General features: G+C 38.6%; 1 protein-coding gene across 4 annotated transcripts in view; it reads left to right on the top strand.

Annotated features, from left to right (window-relative positions):
• agbl4 (AGBL carboxypeptidase 4) overlaps positions 1–16,716 on the top strand; it is a 736,228-nt gene extending 719,512 nt beyond the window's left edge. For all 4 annotated transcript variants that reach the window (XM_048538942.2, XM_048538940.2, XM_048538939.2 and 1 more), the window contains one exon: positions 12,874–16,716. In XM_048538942.2, the coding sequence (XP_048394899.1) occupies positions 12,874–13,009 (136 nt within the window). In that variant the 3' untranslated portion in view covers positions 13,010–16,716. The remainder of the gene's footprint in view (positions 1–12,873) is intronic.
• Positions 16,717–20,025: the final 3,309 nt, after the last annotated feature.

Raw genomic sequence — 20,025 nt, 5'->3', positions numbered from 1 at the left:
TACTGCAAAGGCTGTAGGCCCTTGCAAAATGTTCCAGTGCAGCTACAACACTGGCAAGTACCCAACAATAAGGAAAATTGTCCAAGTACTTCCTGTCCCAAATGTTGAACTCAGAAAATTACCCGCCACCGTCAGTCAACTATTGATCATCAACAAAACAATGGAAAGGGTCATCAAAGGTTCTATAAAGGGATATTTAGTCAGTATTAACCTGTTCATTGATACACAGACTGGTTTCCAGCTGGCTGACTCAGCTGCTGCCTCACTATAGGTATGGTCTAAACATGGACAAAAGAATTAAATCCCACAGGTGAGGCAATGATCAATGAGATCTGCCAAAACCGGAGTCATTAGGAATGGCATTTTAGGAAGAACTCTCAGCCAGTTGGAGTGATATATAGCACAACAGACAATGGCAATAGCCGCTGAGGGTCAACCATCTCAAACCCAGGCCATGTTTGTACGAGTTCCTCAGGATAGTGTCTAAGGTCCAAACTTGTTCTTATGCTTTACTATTGACTTGACTTCAGTAATAAGGTCAAAAGGGGGGATGATTGCTGATATTTATATAATGTTGAGTGACATACATTGCTGCTGTGGCCGGAAGCACTGTGTCCAAGTATGGCAAGATTGAGGCAAGATTTAGATACGAGCTAGGAAGATGCAAGTAATACTTGTATCACATGAATGCTAGGCACTGACCAACTCCAGCAAGAGAGAATGTAACTGCAAGGATGGTGTCTTGTTACCACATAGCCTGCCATTGCACAGCCCCTGTTGTTAGTCACTAACAGTCCCCATTAACAATTGTAATTGGATACATTTCAGACTAAGGAGACATAGTTTAATTCCACATAGTAGTTTCACTGTTAACCAGTTTTCCTATTTATGGGTGGGGGGTCTCCTGAGGTGATGAGGTTGCAGATGGTTTGGGAGATGATGGTTTGGTGTTTGGGGGTGGGGGTATGATCCAGGGGGCCCAGCCCCAAGTTCACCTGGACTATCTCCAACACCTCCCTCACCTTCCTGGACCTCTCTGTCTCCATCTCAGGCAACCACCTAGAAACCAATATCTATTTCAAGCCCACCGACTCCCACAGCTACCTAGAGTACACCTCCTCCCTCCCACCTTCCTGCAAAAATTCTATCCCCTATTCCTAATTCCTTTGTCTCCACCGCATCTGCTCCCAGGATGATGCATTCCACTCTCGTACATCTCAGATGTCCTCATTTTTCAAGGACCGCAACATCCCCACCGCAGTGGTTGAGAACACCCTCGACCATGTTTCCTGCAACTCATCCCTCACACCCCGTCCTGCAATAACCACCAAAAGAGAATCCCCCTCGTCCTCACATACCACCCCACCAACCTCCAGATCCAACGCATCATCCTCCGACACTGCTGCCATCTGCAATCCGACCCCACCACCAAAGACATATTCCCACCCCACCCTTGTCTGCCTTCTGGAGAGACCACTCTCTCTGTGACTCCCTTGTCTGCTCCACACACCCCGGCACACCCGGCACTTTCCGCTGCAACTGCAGGAAGTGCTACACTTGCCCCCACACCTCCTCCCTCATGCCCATCCCAGGCCCCAAGAAGACTTTTCACATCAAGCAGATGTTCACCTGCACATCTGCCAATGTGGTATACTGTATCTGCTGTACCCATTGTGGCCTCCTCTACATCGGGGAAACCAAGCAGAGGCTTAGGGACCACTTTGCAGAACACCCACGCTCAGTTCGCAATAAACAACTACACCTCCCAGTCGCAAAAAATTTCAACTACTCCTCCCATTCCTTAGATGACATGTCCATCCTGGGCCTCCTGCAGTGCCACCCGAAGGTTGCAGGAACAGCGACTCATATTCCACTTGGGAACCCTGCAGCCCAATGGTATCAATGTGGATTTCACAAGCTTCAAAATCTCCCCTCCCCCCACTGCATCCCAAAATCAGCCCAGCTCATCCCAGCCTCCCTAACCTGTTCTTCCTCTCGCCTATCCCCTCCTCCCACCTCACATTGCACCTCCATTTCCTACCTACTAACCTCATCCCGTCCCCTTGACCTGTCCATCCTCCCTGGACTGACCTATTCCCCTCCCTACCTCTGCACCTACACTCACCTTTACTGGCTCCATCTCTACCTCTTTAACTTGTCTGTCTCCTCTCCACCTATCTTCTTCTATATCCATCTTCAATCCGCCTCCCCCTCTCTCCCTATTTATTTCAGAACCCTCTCCCCCTCCCCATTTTCTGAAGAAATGTCTAGGCCCGAAACGTCAGCTTTTGTGCTCCTAAGATGCTGCTTGGCTTGCTGTGTTCATCCAGCTCCGTACTTTGTTATCTTGGATTCTCCAGCATCTGCAGTTCCCATTATTTCTCTCTACTGCCAGACAAGCTGAACTTTTCCAGTAATTTTGCTTTTGTTCGTGACTTACAGAATCCTCAGTTATTTTGGTTTTTATTTGGTTTCTTTTTATGCTGTGCTTTTTCAAAAAAAAACTCTGAATTGAGAAAGGAGTTAAAATTGTTTCGGAGGTCGTGGGAACTGCAGATACTGGAGAATCTGAGATAACAAGGTGTAGAGCTGGATGAACACAGCAGGCCAAGCAGCATCATAGGAGCAGGAAAGCTGATGTTTCAGGCCTAGATCCATTTTCTGAAGAAGGGTCTAGTCCCGGCCCGAAACGTCAGCCTTCCTGCTCCTCTGATGCTGCTTGGCCTGCTGTGTTCATCCAGCTCTACACCTTGTTCTCACTGAATTGAGAAAGATCCATTTTAAAACCAGTGGATGAAAGAGTGGTTGCAGTTTTGAAAAGAAGGTAACCTGGCACCCATGACAAACATTGTAAACAACTGTTGGAACAAGCAGTAATTGAAGTTGGGGTTGTTGGCAGTTTAGAACTGATAGGCTCTCAGCTGCAACTTTTGATTGCAACAAGATGCTGCATTGCTTTTTGGATGAGTGACCAGTTATCAATGACAGAAACATTTTTGCCAGCCAATAACCATGTCATTACTTCTCAGGTTCAGCTTAGAGCTGGGAACAAGTTACAAAGGGAGAGAGAGAGACAAGTGTTCAGTTCTTCCCCAGCTTAGGAGCAGTCTGTCAGATCTCTACAGTATCTACAGTCAAAAATCACTGTCATCTCTCTTTCAAATGTTGTTGTAAGACAAAAATTTTAACAATTTGAAGATATTTTATAAGGGAACCAACCACCTTGTGTCTCTTACCAACCAATGGAAGCATCTGGAGAAAGATGATTGAAGCAACATGCTGGTCATCATCTCATCATCATCTCAACAATGGTGCCCGGGAATAGTGACTATTGAACTATTTTTCCCTCTGTTTATAGCCTATTTAATCCTATCTATTTCTCTGTGTGTAAGGGGGAGTTCAGAAGGCATTTAGAGTTTTAATTAATATTATATGCTGACAGTTTATAACTATTTATCTATAGCTGGAGACTAATTACTAGAGATTCTTGTTCAGTGCAGAAACCTGGTCTATGATTTCTATCAATCTGGTTCTGAGTCAGGTAAATTGGGGAACTTTTCATACTTCACAAAATGTTTAACTTCTTTGGTAACTCTAGGAATAGACAGGCTCAATTTCCAGTGTGTTACCCCAGTGAGTCATAACATAACCATCTTCCCTTGACATTCAATGACATTACTATCAATGTTGCCCTACTTTTAACATTGTGAGGGCTACTATTAACCAGAAAATGTTCTGTGCCAGCCATTTAAATACTGTTGTTACAAGTGCAGGGCTAAGTCTTGAAATTATGCGGTAAGTAACTTATCTGCTGACTCACCAAAGCCTGCTTACCATCGACAAGATAAGGTCAAGGCTATCACAGTACATTCTCCACTTACCTGAATGAGTGCAGCTTCAACAACACTCAGAAGCTTAAAGCAACCTAGGTTAAAGCAACCAGTTTCACCTGTTCTTCAAACCTTAGAGTTCTGAAGAAGAATCTTGCCAAACCCGACCAATCCTAACCCTAACCCAGCATGCTTGATTGGCAATCAATCCGCCTCTTTTGTCATTCACTTCCTTCATCACTAACACTCCTGCTTCTACAAGATGTACTGCAGCAACTTACCAAGGCTATCTTGACAGCACCCTTCAAATCCACAGCCTCTAGAAGGACAAAGGCAGCAAATGCATGGGAACATCTTATTTGAAACCATTGTTATGACTCTGATGGGAGGAATCCAGTAATCAATGAGCCATGCCAGAAGTTTACATGTTTCATTTAACCATGAAAATGGTCAGTTTGTTTCTATTTATTACTGTTATCCAGATCAAAAGAAACTATCACCAGGTTACTTCAATAAATTCAAAAGTAACTGCTTTATTGTAAACAAACATTCATCGTATAGTAAATGGCAAAACTGATTAACAGTGAAACTACTATGTGGAATTAAACTATGTCCCCTTAGTCTGAAACCTATCCAGTTACATGACAGGCAAATCTGCAGAGATGTAATGAATATTTAAAAATAGGCAAATGAGAAAACACCTCAATGGACCAAGAATGAAAATAAAATACTGCAGATGCTGGAAATCTGAAACAAACACCGATTTCCGAAGAAGAGTTTTACCAGCATTGAAACATTCACTATTTGTCGCTCCACGGATGCCACCTGACCTGTTGAGTTTCTCCAGCATTCTGCATTTGTTTCAGATTTGTGAAGCTGGCTGTTTCACATTGCTATATGCAGTAACAACAGAAGTGGTATTTGCCACTCATAGGATGCTGATGTTAAGCCAAAATGACATTCTGCATTTCACATGCAAAAAATGTGGTGTACGAATTTCAGTGCCAGTGTGATACCAGGCATGTAGCATAAGTGTCCCAAAGACTGGATCTGAGGAACAACTTTTCACACAGAGGGTGATTCGTAGGTGGAATAAACTGCCAGACAGAAGTGATAGATGCAGGAAAAGTTACAATATTTTGAAGGCATTTGGACAGGTACTTAAATAGGAAAGGTTTAGAGGGATATGGGCCAAATGCAGACAAGTGGGGCTAGTTTAGTTTGGAAAACTTGTTTCGCATGGACAAGTTGGACCGAAGGGTCTGTTTACATGTTGTTTGACTCAGTGGCTCTAATTCAAGGGCCCTGTATTTTACAGAAAGGACACATACACACACTAAATCTACTACAACTCTTATAGTCTTAAACAATTAAAAGTAGGGCCTTGGATTGTGTTGTAAAACAGAGAGAACTAGGGATTCAGGTACATAAGTCTTTGAAATTTGCATCACGTATTGATAGGTTGGTTAAAAAAACATTTAGCATGCTTTCCTTCATTGTTGAGACCCTTGGGTATGGGAGTTGGGATGTTATGTTGAGGTTGTACAGGACATTGGTGGGGCCCCTTCTGGAGTTCTGGGTCCAGTTCTAGTCTCCCTGTTATAGGAAGTATATTATTATGCTGGGGGTTCAGAAGAGATTTACCAGGATGGTGCCGGGAATGGAAGGCTTTGAGTTATAGGGAGAGGCTGGATAGTCTGGGACTTCTTTCACTGGAGCATTGAAGCTTGAGAAGTGACCTTATAGAAGTTTAAAAAATCATGAGAGATATAGGTGTCTTTCCCCTAAAGCAGGAGATTTTAAGACCGGGGTGCATATTTTTAAGGTGAGAGGAGAAGATTTTAAAAAGACATAAGGGTCATTTTTTTTTATATACAGAGAGTGATTCATGTGTGGAGTGAACTTTCAGATGTTTAAAAGACATTTGGATAAGTACATGAGTAGGAAAGGTTTGGAGGGATACGGGCCAAGCGCAGGCAGGTGAGATGAAAATTTAGTTTGGATTTATGGTTGGCATGTGGAATGCACTGCCAGCAGTGGTAGTGGACTCAGATACTTAAGAGACTTTTAAACCACTCTTGGATAGGCACATGGAGGATAGTAAAATGTAGGGTATGCAGGGTAGATTGACCTTAGTAGGATAATAGGTTGGCACAACATCGTGGGCTGAAGGGCCTATACTGTGCTGTACTCTTCAATGTTCTATGAACTGGTTGGACCAAAGGGTCTGTTTCCATGCTGTGTGGTTCTATGATTTCATGACTCTTTAACGCAACAAAATCAGTGACAACCATTCACCAGTTCTTTTCTCAGGGCATTGCGCTGTTGATGAGAGTCAACCTACCTAGTTTAAAATTTTAACAAAGCTTAGCTGCTACCTGTGAATCAGCATTAATAAGTATGTTGTCCATGCCAATAGCTCTGTCAATCAAATCTACATGCCAATGAATTAGCAATCCCCTTTTGTGCAGTATCAGAGTTGGTTTTCCCCATGGGTTTGTCTTCTTACAAAAATGTCCTGACGAGTGCTAGACAAAAAGCTTGACAAAAATGTGGATTTTTTTCAGCAGTACTGAAGTTCACCACTACCAAACAAGTATATATTTTTTTAATTTGAGAAGAGCTGAATAAGGAAAATGATCAAAAGGTCAAATGTAATTGACACATTTCAAAAGACTCCAGCAGGAGCACAGCCATATAAAACGCAATATAAAAAAGGTCTGTAATTCACTCAGAGATAGTAAGAACTGCTGATGTTGTAGTCAGAGATAACACAGTGTGGAGCTGGAGAAACACAGCAGGCTAGGCAGCAACAGAGGAGCAGGAACGCTGATGTTTCACATTAGGACCCTTCTTCAGAAAATGGGGAATGGGCCTGATTTTCTGAAGAAGGGTCCCAACCCGAAACATCAGCTTTCCTGCTCCTGTGATGCTGCCTGGCCTGCTGTGTTCCTCCAGCTCCACACTGCTATAACAAAAGACTGTACTGAAGCACTGAGGGTGACAAGGAATCTAAGTTCAAGCTGCTGGACCAATGGCAGTTGTGAAATCAATCAAAAATGAATGATATGGCCTTATTTCACACATGTGAGTAGTTTCAAGTGGTAAAAGATGACATAAGGCATCTTGAAGAGATTAGCAGGTCCAAGACCAGACTTCCTATATCAGTTATTGTGCCACCAGTCCTATGTGAGGCATTGATATATTTACCAAGCAATGAATAGTCGGCAGACACCACCTTCTCAGAAGAAATTAATCTATGATAACAAATGCCAGCTTTTGCAAATTAATTCTTTGACAAAGAATGAGGATTTAATTTCTTGCATTATTTCAGACAACAATAGCTGCAGTGGCAAGTCAGAGGACTATCACAGTGTTTTGATACTAACTCAATGTCAAGAGCAACATTTAAATTTGTTTACAAAATATGAGCTCTTTCACAGAACTACTTCAGTGCAATACAATGACTGAACTAAACCGTTAAGTGTCTTGATGTTTCCTTTCATGCACTGTACCTGAAATAAAGAATTATCTGAGCATGTTGGCTCGCTGATGGAATAAACTATTATTTAAATTGAAATATAACCATGAGCCAATGTATTCATTTCAGCAGAAGTTTTCATGATAGTGCCCATAAAACTAGTGTGAAGGGACTATGATTATCAACCATAATAGGTTGAAATCTCTAGTCCTTTTCCTGGAACATTGTGAGCTTAATAGCCTCAATGCAATTGCTCAAAACTCATCCTTTTAGATCTTATAGGAACTCTCCATATTTTCTATTGCAGCCAAAGTTCAAACTTTAATTTCTCCTGGCATTGGGAGCTTGCAAGAGGGTGATGCAGACTGTCTGATTGGTCATCAGCTCTTAAAGGGCTTAATTCCACTGTTATAGGGAAGAAGCCTCATAAAGATTTGGCTGAAAAAGGGAACAGTTCTTTCTTCTGCCTTTCTCAATACCTTAAGGTTGTACAGGTAAAAGAAGCACCTGGAAAAAAACAATAGCAAAATAACGGTGGAAGCAGCAAACAGAATTTGCTTCCAAAGCAAGGTACAGATCAACTCTAAAGCACCCTGTTAGAAAGCTAGGGAGAGCTATCCTGCTGAGTGGTGCAAAGGTGATTGCCTCTTTTGGCAGTTAAAGGAACCTCCAAAGAAAAACAGCATACACCAGATCGGGCAGGTGGTGATGAACAGGATGAGTGCCTATAAGACCAGTGGCAACATCTTCACCTTTCTCTGGCGGTTGAGTTTAGAGAAGATAAGGACATTTAATTGGGGAGGAATAATCATATTGTAACCTGCCATTTTAACACCTCTGCCAGATTAAATTAATCTGATCATGGAAGGCCCAGCTGGCAATTCTGGCCTTTAAGCAGTTAACAAATAATGACTTAGAAGGCTTATTCCACCGCCGTTGATATTAATCCAGCTGTTTGTTACTATGCAGCATGTTCTACAGCTAGTCACCTCGAGGTGGGGCGAGGGGCTCAGTCAATGACATTCAGTGTCTGATTGAGGAAGTAGACATCAGGAAGTGGGGTGGTGAGATAGTCCTGACAGCTACATGCCTGTCCGTACTGCCAAACCCCCAGAGCAACACTGCAAAATCCCTCCACCAAAGGTCTGGCAAGCCATACAATCCTGGGCTGCCAGTGCCTGTGCCACTGGCAGTTGCCACATCCTCCCTAGTGGCACTGCTGAACAGAAAACCTGCTCACTTTAATTAGCTGTGGCTTATGGTAGGTGAGATTACTATCATCTTGATTGAATAACACCACCTGGTTTCGCTGGCTTTCCTGAAATAAGGTAGGGTAGGTCTCTTACCATTTCTCCTTGTTTCAGTAAGATTTTGCCCCAAGAGCAGCTGTGGAAGAAAATGACATGCTAAAGACTTCTGCAATATTTATTTTACTTCAACATTTTACGTAGGTAGTGTCACAACTCCGTCTGGACTCGTATTTAAAGGTACCTGCAGACAAGGGGAGCTGGCAGCAGTGTAGTGAGCTCATTGTACTAATAATCCAATGGCTCAGGCTAATGCTGTGGGATGCAGGTTCAAGTAATTAAATATTATTTAATTAATAAATCTGGAATATTCAGCTAGTTTTGGTATTAGTTGCCACGAAACTATCATCAATTGTTGTAATTGGTTCACTAGGAGATAATAGGAACTGCAGATGCTGGAGAATCCGAGATAACAAGGTGTAGAGCTGGATGCACACAGCAGGCCAAGATGCTGCTTAGCCTGCTGTGTTCATCCAGCTCTAAATCTTGTTATCTCAGCTAGTTCGTTAATGTCATTTAGGGAAGGAAATCTGCAAACTCACCTGGACAGGCCTTTGTATGACTCCAGACCTCAAAGCAATGTGGTTGACTCTTAACTGCAGTCTGCAAAGGTCTAGTAAGAATTACAGATGGGCAACAAATGCTGTCTTCACCAGCAATCCCCAAGTCCCATGGTAGAATATCAAAAATATTGGCCCAAATAATCTGATCTGGGTTGACATCCCCATTTCTGACCCAGATCAGGCCTAAAGTCGACCAGATACCTTTTGAGGACTTTCTGGCTGAATGCACAGGCCAGGAGCTGCCCCAGACATTGCAGTGAACAGTAACTCCTGTACTCCATGATTCAAATGTCTGAAAGCTACTTGATTGCTACAGTTAGAAGGTAAGGATCTGAAAGGCCAGGTGGCAGATGGGAAGGGTAGTAGGATGCTAGGTGGGCTCGGAGTGTGGTGGTTGATGGTTGGGCAGGTGTAGAATGACAAGTAAAAGGTTAGGGTAAGTCAGGCTGAGGTGTCATGGGGTGCATCACGGGAACTAGAGGGTGAAGTTGGGGGCTATTAGCAGGGATTCTGTTAAGGAAGAGGATCGTGGGGACCAAAGGGAGATTGAAGCTGGAGAGGGTCAGGTTTGTAGTTATCAGATATCCAAGGAGGACAGTTCAGGGGGGAGGATGATGAGCCTGGAGTGATCCCAGGGGCTCAGTGACAAGGTGATTTGGATGTGCCAGGCATCTGTGTGAGGCCAGATGGGTGTCATGTATCTGAAGTGGTCCTGGAGGGTGTGATGGGATTGACCATGGGGAGTCACCTCCAGAGATGGAGTGGGTGTTCAGCAGGATGGTAGTTAGCCAAGAGTTAGACAGTCTAGTCACAAACGAGAGCAGGCTTTAATCCCACTAAGTTTTCCTGGTTAACTCCAAAGTAGGTGAGTCGGAACGTTGTAAAGTCTCCAACTCTAAATCAGATCTGGAGACATGATCAGATGTTTCCAAATGTCAATCAGTTACCCATTTGGAAGTTTCAACTTCCCAGTCAGTTCTCACTATCAAAAGATTTACTGCATAATGGTTTGTTCAATTAACAATGCTGATTGGTGCCAATGTACGACAATCCAAAACCAGCCTTATTCATTTGACATGAAGGAAAACTTGATAGTCAATAACTACCAACTAACCAAAATCAATTCCTTATTTTATTTGATTTAAAATTCCACTTGATTTTGACCCAAAAGATAACATAGCAGCATAAATAAGATCTGTAGCAAGTTTTATAGATTACCTAAATGTCAACAACAATATTTTGTTGTAGCAACCAAGGAATTGGATTCAAGTTTCTGTTATTTCATTAGAGATTAACTTAATGAATCTTTTCCTCTAAAAATTTGGTGAGAATCTTCTTTTGTTTTCTCTGCAGTTATTGGTCATTTTTGCTGAAATTATACTCTGTATTCCATTGTACTCACTTGCCATTGAGAATTATCTATCAATAGCAAATGCTTTATTAATTAGGTCTAAAGTGAAACATTATTGCAATGGTAAATCATAGGATACAAAAGTAAATCATGTGGATGAGGTTACTAAGTCAAGAATCAGACTTTTCAGAGGTTGTTTGAAATTTTTATTTATAAATTCTAGGTGATGTTTTGTCAGTCATATTGCACAATTTCTCTTGTAACTTAGTCATAGACAACTTCTGAGAGGCTGCTACAAAATGCCTTTTCAATAGTTATGTTGTCAAATGCAGCATAATCAATATGTTAACTGAATCACTGTTTTGCTGTAGAGTACTTTGAATAATTATTTCAATGCTACTGATGTTTGCTGTACTTTCATATTAAAATAATGTGAACTATTTTCTATATCATTCTCATCTGACACTTTTTAATATGGTTATTAAAATTATGTTTATGTCCATTGAATAAACCTTTCTACAAAAAGTAAGGGTGCCTAGAAAATCTTGCTCCAGGTAGTGAAACTCAAAGCAGAATTATGAACTGATTCAGTTTAAGTTATTATTTTAGAAGGTACCTGTGAATTTATAATTGTCTTAATAATTTAAAGTGGCTGTATGTCAGAATTTTACAAAAGGATTTGATAGGATAGACACAGAATCCAGTGGTTGGAAATCCCAAACTATACCATAGATATATAATAGTTACAAATAAATCCAATAAGGAATTCAGGAGAAACTTCTTTATCCAGAGAAAGGTTAGAAGGCAAAAATCATTGCCACAAGAACAGGACGTTATATAAGGTTATTCTGATAGAGTTAGATGAAGAGAGGTCAAGCATAAAACCAGCAGTGATCTGCTAGGCTGAATGCTCTGCCTCTGTGCTGTACATTTTATATAATTTTGTATGATTCTATGTGATAAAAGGCTACTGATCATAGTGCCATTTCTTTCGAAAAGTTATAAGACATATAATTTGCTTTCTCGAAGTTGAACTTGAAGGTTACTCTTAGAAAGGTATCTGACAATGAGAAAAGTTCTTAAGGTTCCTGTATTTCATTGAAAACTATGTGAGAATTACTGTTCTATTATTAGGGAACATAATTTCTTATTTATGCTATCTGAATTATGGTTCCCAACCCAATAAATTTCAGGTCTAAACTGTGACTCTAGATTAAGTGGAAGCCACATGTTTGGAAATGACATTGGAGGGAAATGACCACCTTGTAACTCCTTTCGTGAAATGCATTTAGCAGAAGGTCACTGAAGAATAGTGCTGGATGTAAGACAACATACATAGGAGGAGAGAAAAAGCAAACTATTAGATAAATCATCCACTGACATCCAGATTGTGCTCGCAGTGCAGCCTTAAATTCTTGGCTGTTAATGAGAGTTGTCTGGGGCAAGGCAATATGCATTTTGACATGTCAGTATCAAGACAAGATCAAAAGCACCATAACAATTGTCCCAGACAATATTTTAGAAAAGTCCCTGGTATATGACAACCCATCCACCTGTATGATTTCATATCTAGCTAATTTTCAGTGGTACATAATAATCAAAAGGGAAATAAGAAATTTTATAACAACACAACATTGGCAAAGGAAATGGTAAATGAGAAAAATTGGCACGTTTAATGAGCAACAGTTAATTTGTTTATCCTTTTACAGAAATCAACTTGGAAGTGTGATTTTTTTTTAGTGACACAAATTTCTTTTGGCTACTCTCAATGACATTTTATGATCAGATTGGATATGGTCATCTTATAGCAATACAACACATTTTCTGTCCCCCTGTATTACAATATTTTAAGGATTTACACTACAGTTATTTTTTTTTCTGTGCTGCATCTAATTTGCTTCTACACAATTCATCTTTTCGATTCAAGATTATGACTTCACTACTTTCCACTTCCACAATTCATTCCAATTCCTAATCTTACTGCAGCTAGTTCTTGTTCAATTCCCAAATTTCAACTTACAGTGTATCCTGGTTTGTGACCACCACATATGTACAGTTTCAATTAACCAAGTTTGTAATGATCAGGACAAAGTTTTGAGCCTAAAGTATCAATTGTACAAATTATTTGACTACACTGCAAAATGTAAGTTTCTGTGTGATCTAGCTGAGATTTTAGAGTATATGATGTGAAACATCTTTCCAGTATGTCTGCCTGTCTACTTAATAGTTAACTGCGCGATAGAACTCATTGATCTCTAAGGAAGTGTCATCAGACTTAAAAGTAAGTTTCTTTTGTGATTGATAAAATTCTAACTCTTCTTATAACTTATGCTCTTTGCAGCCGAGAAAAATCACCTGGCCTCAGACACACAAACCATCAGAGCAACGAAAACAGCTCAGAAAACAGCAAGACAACAGTCACTGGAGCCCGGGCACAAGAAATAAATCGAAAAGATTTTCGCTCCCAGGCATCATAACAATCTTTTAAACAGCTGTGAAAAGAGCATAATGTGGTAAAGCGGTCCAGATATATCATCAGAAGAGAAGAAATATTTATGTGATCATATTCACTTCCAACTTAAATCTTAATACTTGTGGTTATCAGCACCTTCTTGAAGCTCTTGAAGGTTTATGTATTGCAGATTTGAAAGTTTGTAGGTTAAATGCAGTAAGTATTTAAAAGAGAGAATCTTTGGGCTGCAGTGAATTTCAATCTGCACAAGTGCCTCTCATCTCTACATTTCTGTAAAAAGGGAAGTTGAATGATAGCTAACGCGTGGAATTAACCTTCCCATGACATGGATTAACATGCAATAGATTAAAGTGTTTGCCTAAATTACCATATTTAAATTGTTTCCATGGTTAAAACTTTAATTTTTAGAACATTTTTGAGAAAAATTTATTCTGATACAAAGCTTCACAGTAGCTTTTGTTGAACTCTTCTGCACATTTTATGTTGCTTTTGACATAAAAGTTCGATAAACCATTTGAACAGTTAAACGTTTTGAAATAAAGTCTGGCAATGACTTCTTTCTTCTTTAATCCCTCTTAGTAGATTATTTTCTCAAGAACAGCTCTAAGGCTGAAAATTGTTGATCTTCATTTTGGCAAAGTATTCAAGTACTGGAGTAAGCAGGCAAATACATATTTTCAAATTTTATACCCATCACACTCACTTATGTGGCAAAAGAATAGTATTCATTTTTAGGTTCCTTTATATTTCTTTCCACATGAGAGACAGATCCTCTAATGTCAGACATATGCTTTTGAACTCAAAGTCCAATATCGACTGACTGGTTTACTTTTTTTCACTCTGAGGAAATGCCTTGCCTCCACAAACAGTCCAGATGAACTGCTGAACTAAGCCTCCAGGAAATATGGGTGATACACCTACCTTTATTATGCATTATGCAGTCCTTTCAACAAATTAATATGTTGCATAATAAATTACCCTCTAGTATGAAATTTAGAATTATAAGATTCAATATTTCTTTTCTTCATGTTCAAACTCACTTGCATGCTTTTATTGAGTTAATTTTGAGAAATTGTCTGCATGAAGCACAATATAGCAGGAGACTTCACAATAGAGATAGAAGATTTGTCCCACACATCAATACTGTACTTTATGTAAATCTATTAGAGGAGTATTACTATGAGTTCATATTGAATGTAGGCATCTTAACTTCATGGCTACAGCAAGCATAGCTGTGGAAGAAATCAGTAATTAATGCAATAGGCAAAATCCACTAACTAAGAAAATAATAGATTAACTTTTAAGAAAGTCATGAGTTTGATTCTGAGGGTTATCATTCATGCCATTGAGGATTCATGTTGTACCAATGTGGTTCATCCTAGGGGAAAGATCTATTAATCACAACATATCTTGCTTGCTTGAAATCCATTACTTGTATAGCATTTAAAGTGAGGTATTGACAGAATGGTGGTGAAATTTGTGGACTCCTAAGGCAGTTTATTTTGCATGATTAAAACAAAAGATTTTCTGTTTTCAGTGTAATTCCATTTGCTGATGATTGGTTCTATAGCACAAATTCCACGCAGTAAATGTAGTACTCTTTCTGTTATAATGTGACCAATTTTAACTTGGGCTGCCTGGCAGGAAATTGGTGGTAATGGCCATTAATGCCCTTGTTACCTGAATCCTGCTGTCTGCTTGACCACCACCATTTTATCAGGGACCTATAGAATAAGGCAGGAAGCCCATTAAAGTATGCAAATTAGTGCCCCTATTCAATCATAGAACTTTATTTGCAGTTTCCATGTCTGAATGAACAGACATGTACAATGTTTCTTCTGCCCACTTGAGTTGGGTGATTAGTGGCCTAATCAGCAGCTGGCCCAGGAGGTCACTCATAAAGCAGTTTAGAAATTGTATAATTGTATAAATTTCCTTTCCACGAGGCTAAAATGAGCAGGAATACATTTCCTTGGCTGACAAACAAAAAATGTTTTTGCTGCTGCTACCAAATCGTCCACGGCCAGTCTGGAGTACAGCTGTCTCAAATGTTCGTCCATCAGATCAATGTTGCTGTAGAGTGATTTTCCCATCCATCTGAACTGGCAAACTGCAATGGGACTCCTATGTTTCATGCCTGCAACTCAATGGCAGAACATAAGTAAGAGCAAAATCATGAAATGACTCAACCTGCTTCCACACTGTAGGGATTCTTTGATTCCAGGCAAGAATTGTTGAACTGCAATCTTGTCCCATTGCCTACCTACTTCTTAGTGCAGTTAAAATTGGTGCTAATCAATTAATACGATAGCATACTTAAATGTGCGTTCTGGATCTATTATGCTGGACAGAGCATGTGGGATGAAATTCTGGCAGATTTATGGATATATTGCAACAGAATGCTTGAAATTGAATCTTATTTTAAATTTCTGCATCTGGAGACGTCCTCCCCAGAGCATTTTCGTCACCTCAGTTTATTACAAACAGGAAAATCCATTGCTTTTGCAGTAATTTATCTAATTCAAATAACTGAGGACGTTGTGAACCGAAAACTCTCAGTAAATATGAATTTTGGACATATTTGTATACATAGTTTGTCATGCTGAAATGATTAGAAATGTGGGATGATAGGTATTGTAAACAACACTGTGGAATTTAACCTGAATTACAGTTATTTCCTTTCTTTTATGCTTGATGAGTTTTGAGAAAACAACTTGTACCTAAAATGACATTAAAATGTATTTCAAGATCAATTTTTAAAAAACAATCAATGTCCTTTTTAGTATATTTCTAAGTCATCTGCTATGAATGCAATTAGAAAGGAAACCATAGAAAATGAATTCAGTTGCTTGAATTCTGGAAGTTATTTCATTATACTACATGATGTATTATTGTGAAGGTAAGCTGACTCTTAAATATGATTGTCAAACTGTCTGCAAAACTTTAATTTATATTTAACTGGAGATTATGATTCTTAACAAAATACATGAATTCCCTCAGACCAGCCCAAAGACATTTAAGATTACAGGAAGGAAACATATATTTTAAAAATCTCTGTATGGAGCATATTTTAACATAGCAGTTTCCTCTAATGAATCAGCTATGATCTTATTTAGATTTGAAGGTTTAGACTTGGAAATATGATTTTTTAAATGGATACAGACAGAAAATTTGTTTCATTTAGGTGTTCATAGATATATTTGCTTATTTAAACTGCAGTGTATCCTCAAAAAATTCTAGTATTTGCACGGTCTCTGTGCACCTTTCCCTTCACAAGGTTGTAATAAATGTAACATTTATATTCAATATATTGAGCCCTTACACTATTGACTGTGTACAGATTGTTGCAGTGGGATGTTGGAGATTTTTTTGGCATCTTTATTGTATTTACAGTTTTTTTGAAATGATAAAATCATTTCTTGTAACCAAGTAGGCAATACCATTAAAAGGATACATGGGGAAAATCATTCACTGTTTAAATGTCATTGCCATACTATTTGGACCTTTATATTTGCAAGTATTTTATTCTAAATGCAGTAAGCTTTTGAAACATATTTGCAAAGTCAAATACCAATGCAAAATCTTGAAAAATGTACGCTCCTTTCATTGTTTGCAAGTAAAGTTTTGTATGTGTGCATGATTAATGTTGCTGTCTAGTTCACAATATATCTGTTTGTTCTAATTTCAACAAATGAATAGAATTTTAATAAAAGCATGTTTATTTGATAAGATTCTGTGCTGCTTAATTACCAAAGAATACATGGTACAAAGCCTGATGATACATGAATTTTGGATTATCATTGTTTTCTGTATTAGATCTAAAGCCACAGGGAAAAACACTGCAATTGCCATTTGACAGTCATTATACTTATCTTGAGGTTCCTTGCGGAATATTTAATTGTATTGTAAACTGACTACTAAGATATATGCATTAACATATCTTAAAGTGTAAAAGATACAAAGCATGATATGTTAGAAGTTCAATATATTGAAATAATATAACTTCTCACATTGCTGCTTAAGTAAGGTCTCTATCAGCCTGTTTGCACAGAGATCGTTTATATTTAAATTCAGTTTTGCTGTTCTGAATTAATTAATTTCCTAAGAGTTAATGGCTTATACGTGCAACAGTTGTCATGAATAGGATTACTGCTTGTTCAGCAATATGGTCAAAGAGGGAAATGCACAATTTCTCAAAACAATTAATATTGCAAAATTTTTAATTGCATAAATGGATTTAATAATCACCCTGGTCCATGAACAAGATATTGCTCCCTTCTGGGTCTAATTATAAAGACTAAGTACCTCATTAAGCAAAATGGTTTTAGAAGCTGATATACCAGAGTAAAACATTATTCTGTTTTTGACTCATTAGCTTCAACAAAAATCGCACAATCTATAAATCTGTGTATATTTGTGGTGTCATTTATGCACGCATTTTTTAAATAAACAAAATCTTCAAAAATGAACATTTTTATGCATTAACATAGTTAAAAAACATTTTTGGCTAGATAGTTTTCACTTTTATTTCTAAATTACTCTTGAAGGTTAGTTATTATTACTGCAATTAAAAGTCACCATTTACAAGGTGTTCAATCTTAATCTCATACATTTTTTAAAAAATTCAAATGCATGCCATCTTCAATAATCTAATCAACTTTTGATTTGTGATTGGACATTCTGAAAAAGATAACACCACATTTTCTGTCGTTAACTATATTTCCTGTCAAGTAATCCTAATATGTATTCATAAGGCAAATATTTCCCTTTGGTGCAATTTCATAAAGACAGCTTGCAACAGAGCAAAGGGATTTTTGCCTAAGGCTGTTTTGAGTTGGTGTGTTCATGAAAATTTTTATGACCCATATTAAAACAACTAGCATTAATAAAAATGTTAGTGTAGATGGGAGATAGGTGTCAGGACCAGTTGCGCTAGAATTCATGATTTGTGCCCTGATGAAAAATGAGAAGTAAATACAGAGACAGAATTTAAGATGAATTGGGATGATTTTCCCTGCTGAATCTGGGATCAAAATGTTATATTACTGCAAGTGAAATAAATTTTAATTACCAATACAAAGCTACTCAGCCAGTAGTCAATAATGAATATATGATCTAACTTGCCAAAATCAAGCATTGGAGACTCTGACAGTGCATGAAATTGCAGCTCTAGGGAGTATTTTTATAACAATATTGAGGTTCTTATATGGTGGCAGGGGAATCTAGCATATACTTCCTTCTTTGTTTTTTTTTCTGTTGGTAGTGGTTTAATCTCTAGAACAGAATATTGAAGGTTTAAGTTTAACAATCTAGGCTGATTCTTCAGCACATTGTTGAGAGACGGCCACATTGTTAGAAGTGCTACGCTTTCTTTGAATGTGCTGTTAAATCATATGATGTGACATCTGTTTGTGTGTTCTGCGAGCTTGATTTAAAACCACATCCAAAGGAATATGATGTAGTTAATTCAAACATGAATAGTTCAACACCAACAAAAATAGATTAACCAGTCTTTCACCTGATTACTGCCTTTGGTTCTTTGTGTGGACAAGACAGCTGCCCTCCTTGTTCACATTAGTCACTGAACTTCAAAATAATTATATGACATGTTTTCAGGCATTTGTGAATGATGAAATAACCAAATAAATACAAGGTATTTCCTGTTATACTTTACTAAAGCAAGCATGACACTGAGTCAGTGAAAAATTGAACAATGACACATTCACAAGAAGTGGCATCACTCTTAAAAGCAAAAAACACTAAACCCTCCTGTTGCTTTCCGATGAAATGCAGGACAACTATATATCAAACAAGACACAACAGAATCCCAGTTCCAAAAAGATAAAGCATCTTACAGGTTTTATTTTTGATTACTTTTTTTTAAAGTGCTGACCTTTTCACAACACTTTAATACAGATCTGTTTAACTTTGATTGCTGTTGCAGAGCATAGTTGGGGTAAAACTCAATCACAATAGTATCTAAGTTCAATTTGTTAATCATGCACAAATCTATGTGGGTTATATTCATGATCCCCAACTTATGTACAACCTATTTGCATTGTTTTTTGCACAACGTACAATTCATAGCACATACAGGATTATTTAATAAATATTAGGAAATGTTTAGGTCATGTGGGCCTGTTTCCACACTGCAGGGATTCTATGATCTATGTAATGCTGGATATGGTGTTGTGAGATTTGCAAGCATGGGCTGGTTTAGCACAGTCAGCTTGGCGCCCACTGTGGATGTTAAACATGAAGATAGAAACATAGATGATAGGATCAAAGTAGGCCATTTGATCCTTCGAGCCTGCTCTGCCAATCTATATGATAATGGCTGCTAATCAGGCAAAATACCCTAATCCCGCCCTCCCTTCCATACCCCTTTAGACAATAGCTATTTCTACCTCCTTCTTGGAACACATATGTTGGCCACAACCACTTTCAATGGTAGTAAATTTCACAGCTCATTGCTCTCTAGGTGAAGAAATTTCCCTTCATTTTTCCTAAAAGGTTTATCCCTAATCCTTAAACTGTGACCCCTAATTCTAGACTCCCCCGCCATCAGGAGCATTCTTCCTGCATTTAACTTGCTTAGTCCTGTTAGAATTTTATATGTTTCCATGAGATACTCCCTCATTCTTCTAAACTCCAGTGAATACAATCCTAACCAACTCAATTTCTCCTTATATGTCAGCCCTACCATCCCAGAAATTAATTTAATAAACCTTTGCTGCACTCTCTCTATAGCAAGAATATCTTTCCTCAGGTACTGAAAACAAAAGTGCACATGATATTTCAGGTGTGGCCCCAGTTTAATTGCAGCAAGATATCCTTGTTCCTATGCTTGAATCCTCTCACTACGAAGTTTGCCTTCCTTACCACCTGCTGCATCTACACATTTACTTTCAGCAACTGGTGCATGAGGAAGCTAGGTCTTGTTGAACATACCCCTCTCTCAGCTGACAGACATTTCTGTTTATGCTGCCAAGATGGATAACCTCACATTTATGTGTGTTA

The sequence above is a fragment of the Stegostoma tigrinum genome, chromosome 8, assembly GCF_030684315.1.
Source record: "Stegostoma tigrinum isolate sSteTig4 chromosome 8, sSteTig4.hap1, whole genome shotgun sequence".
Classification (NCBI taxonomy): Eukaryota; Metazoa; Chordata; class Chondrichthyes; order Orectolobiformes; family Stegostomatidae; genus Stegostoma; species Stegostoma tigrinum.
Note: the sequence above shows the minus strand (reverse complement) of the source record. Positions and strands in the feature narration are given on the sequence as shown.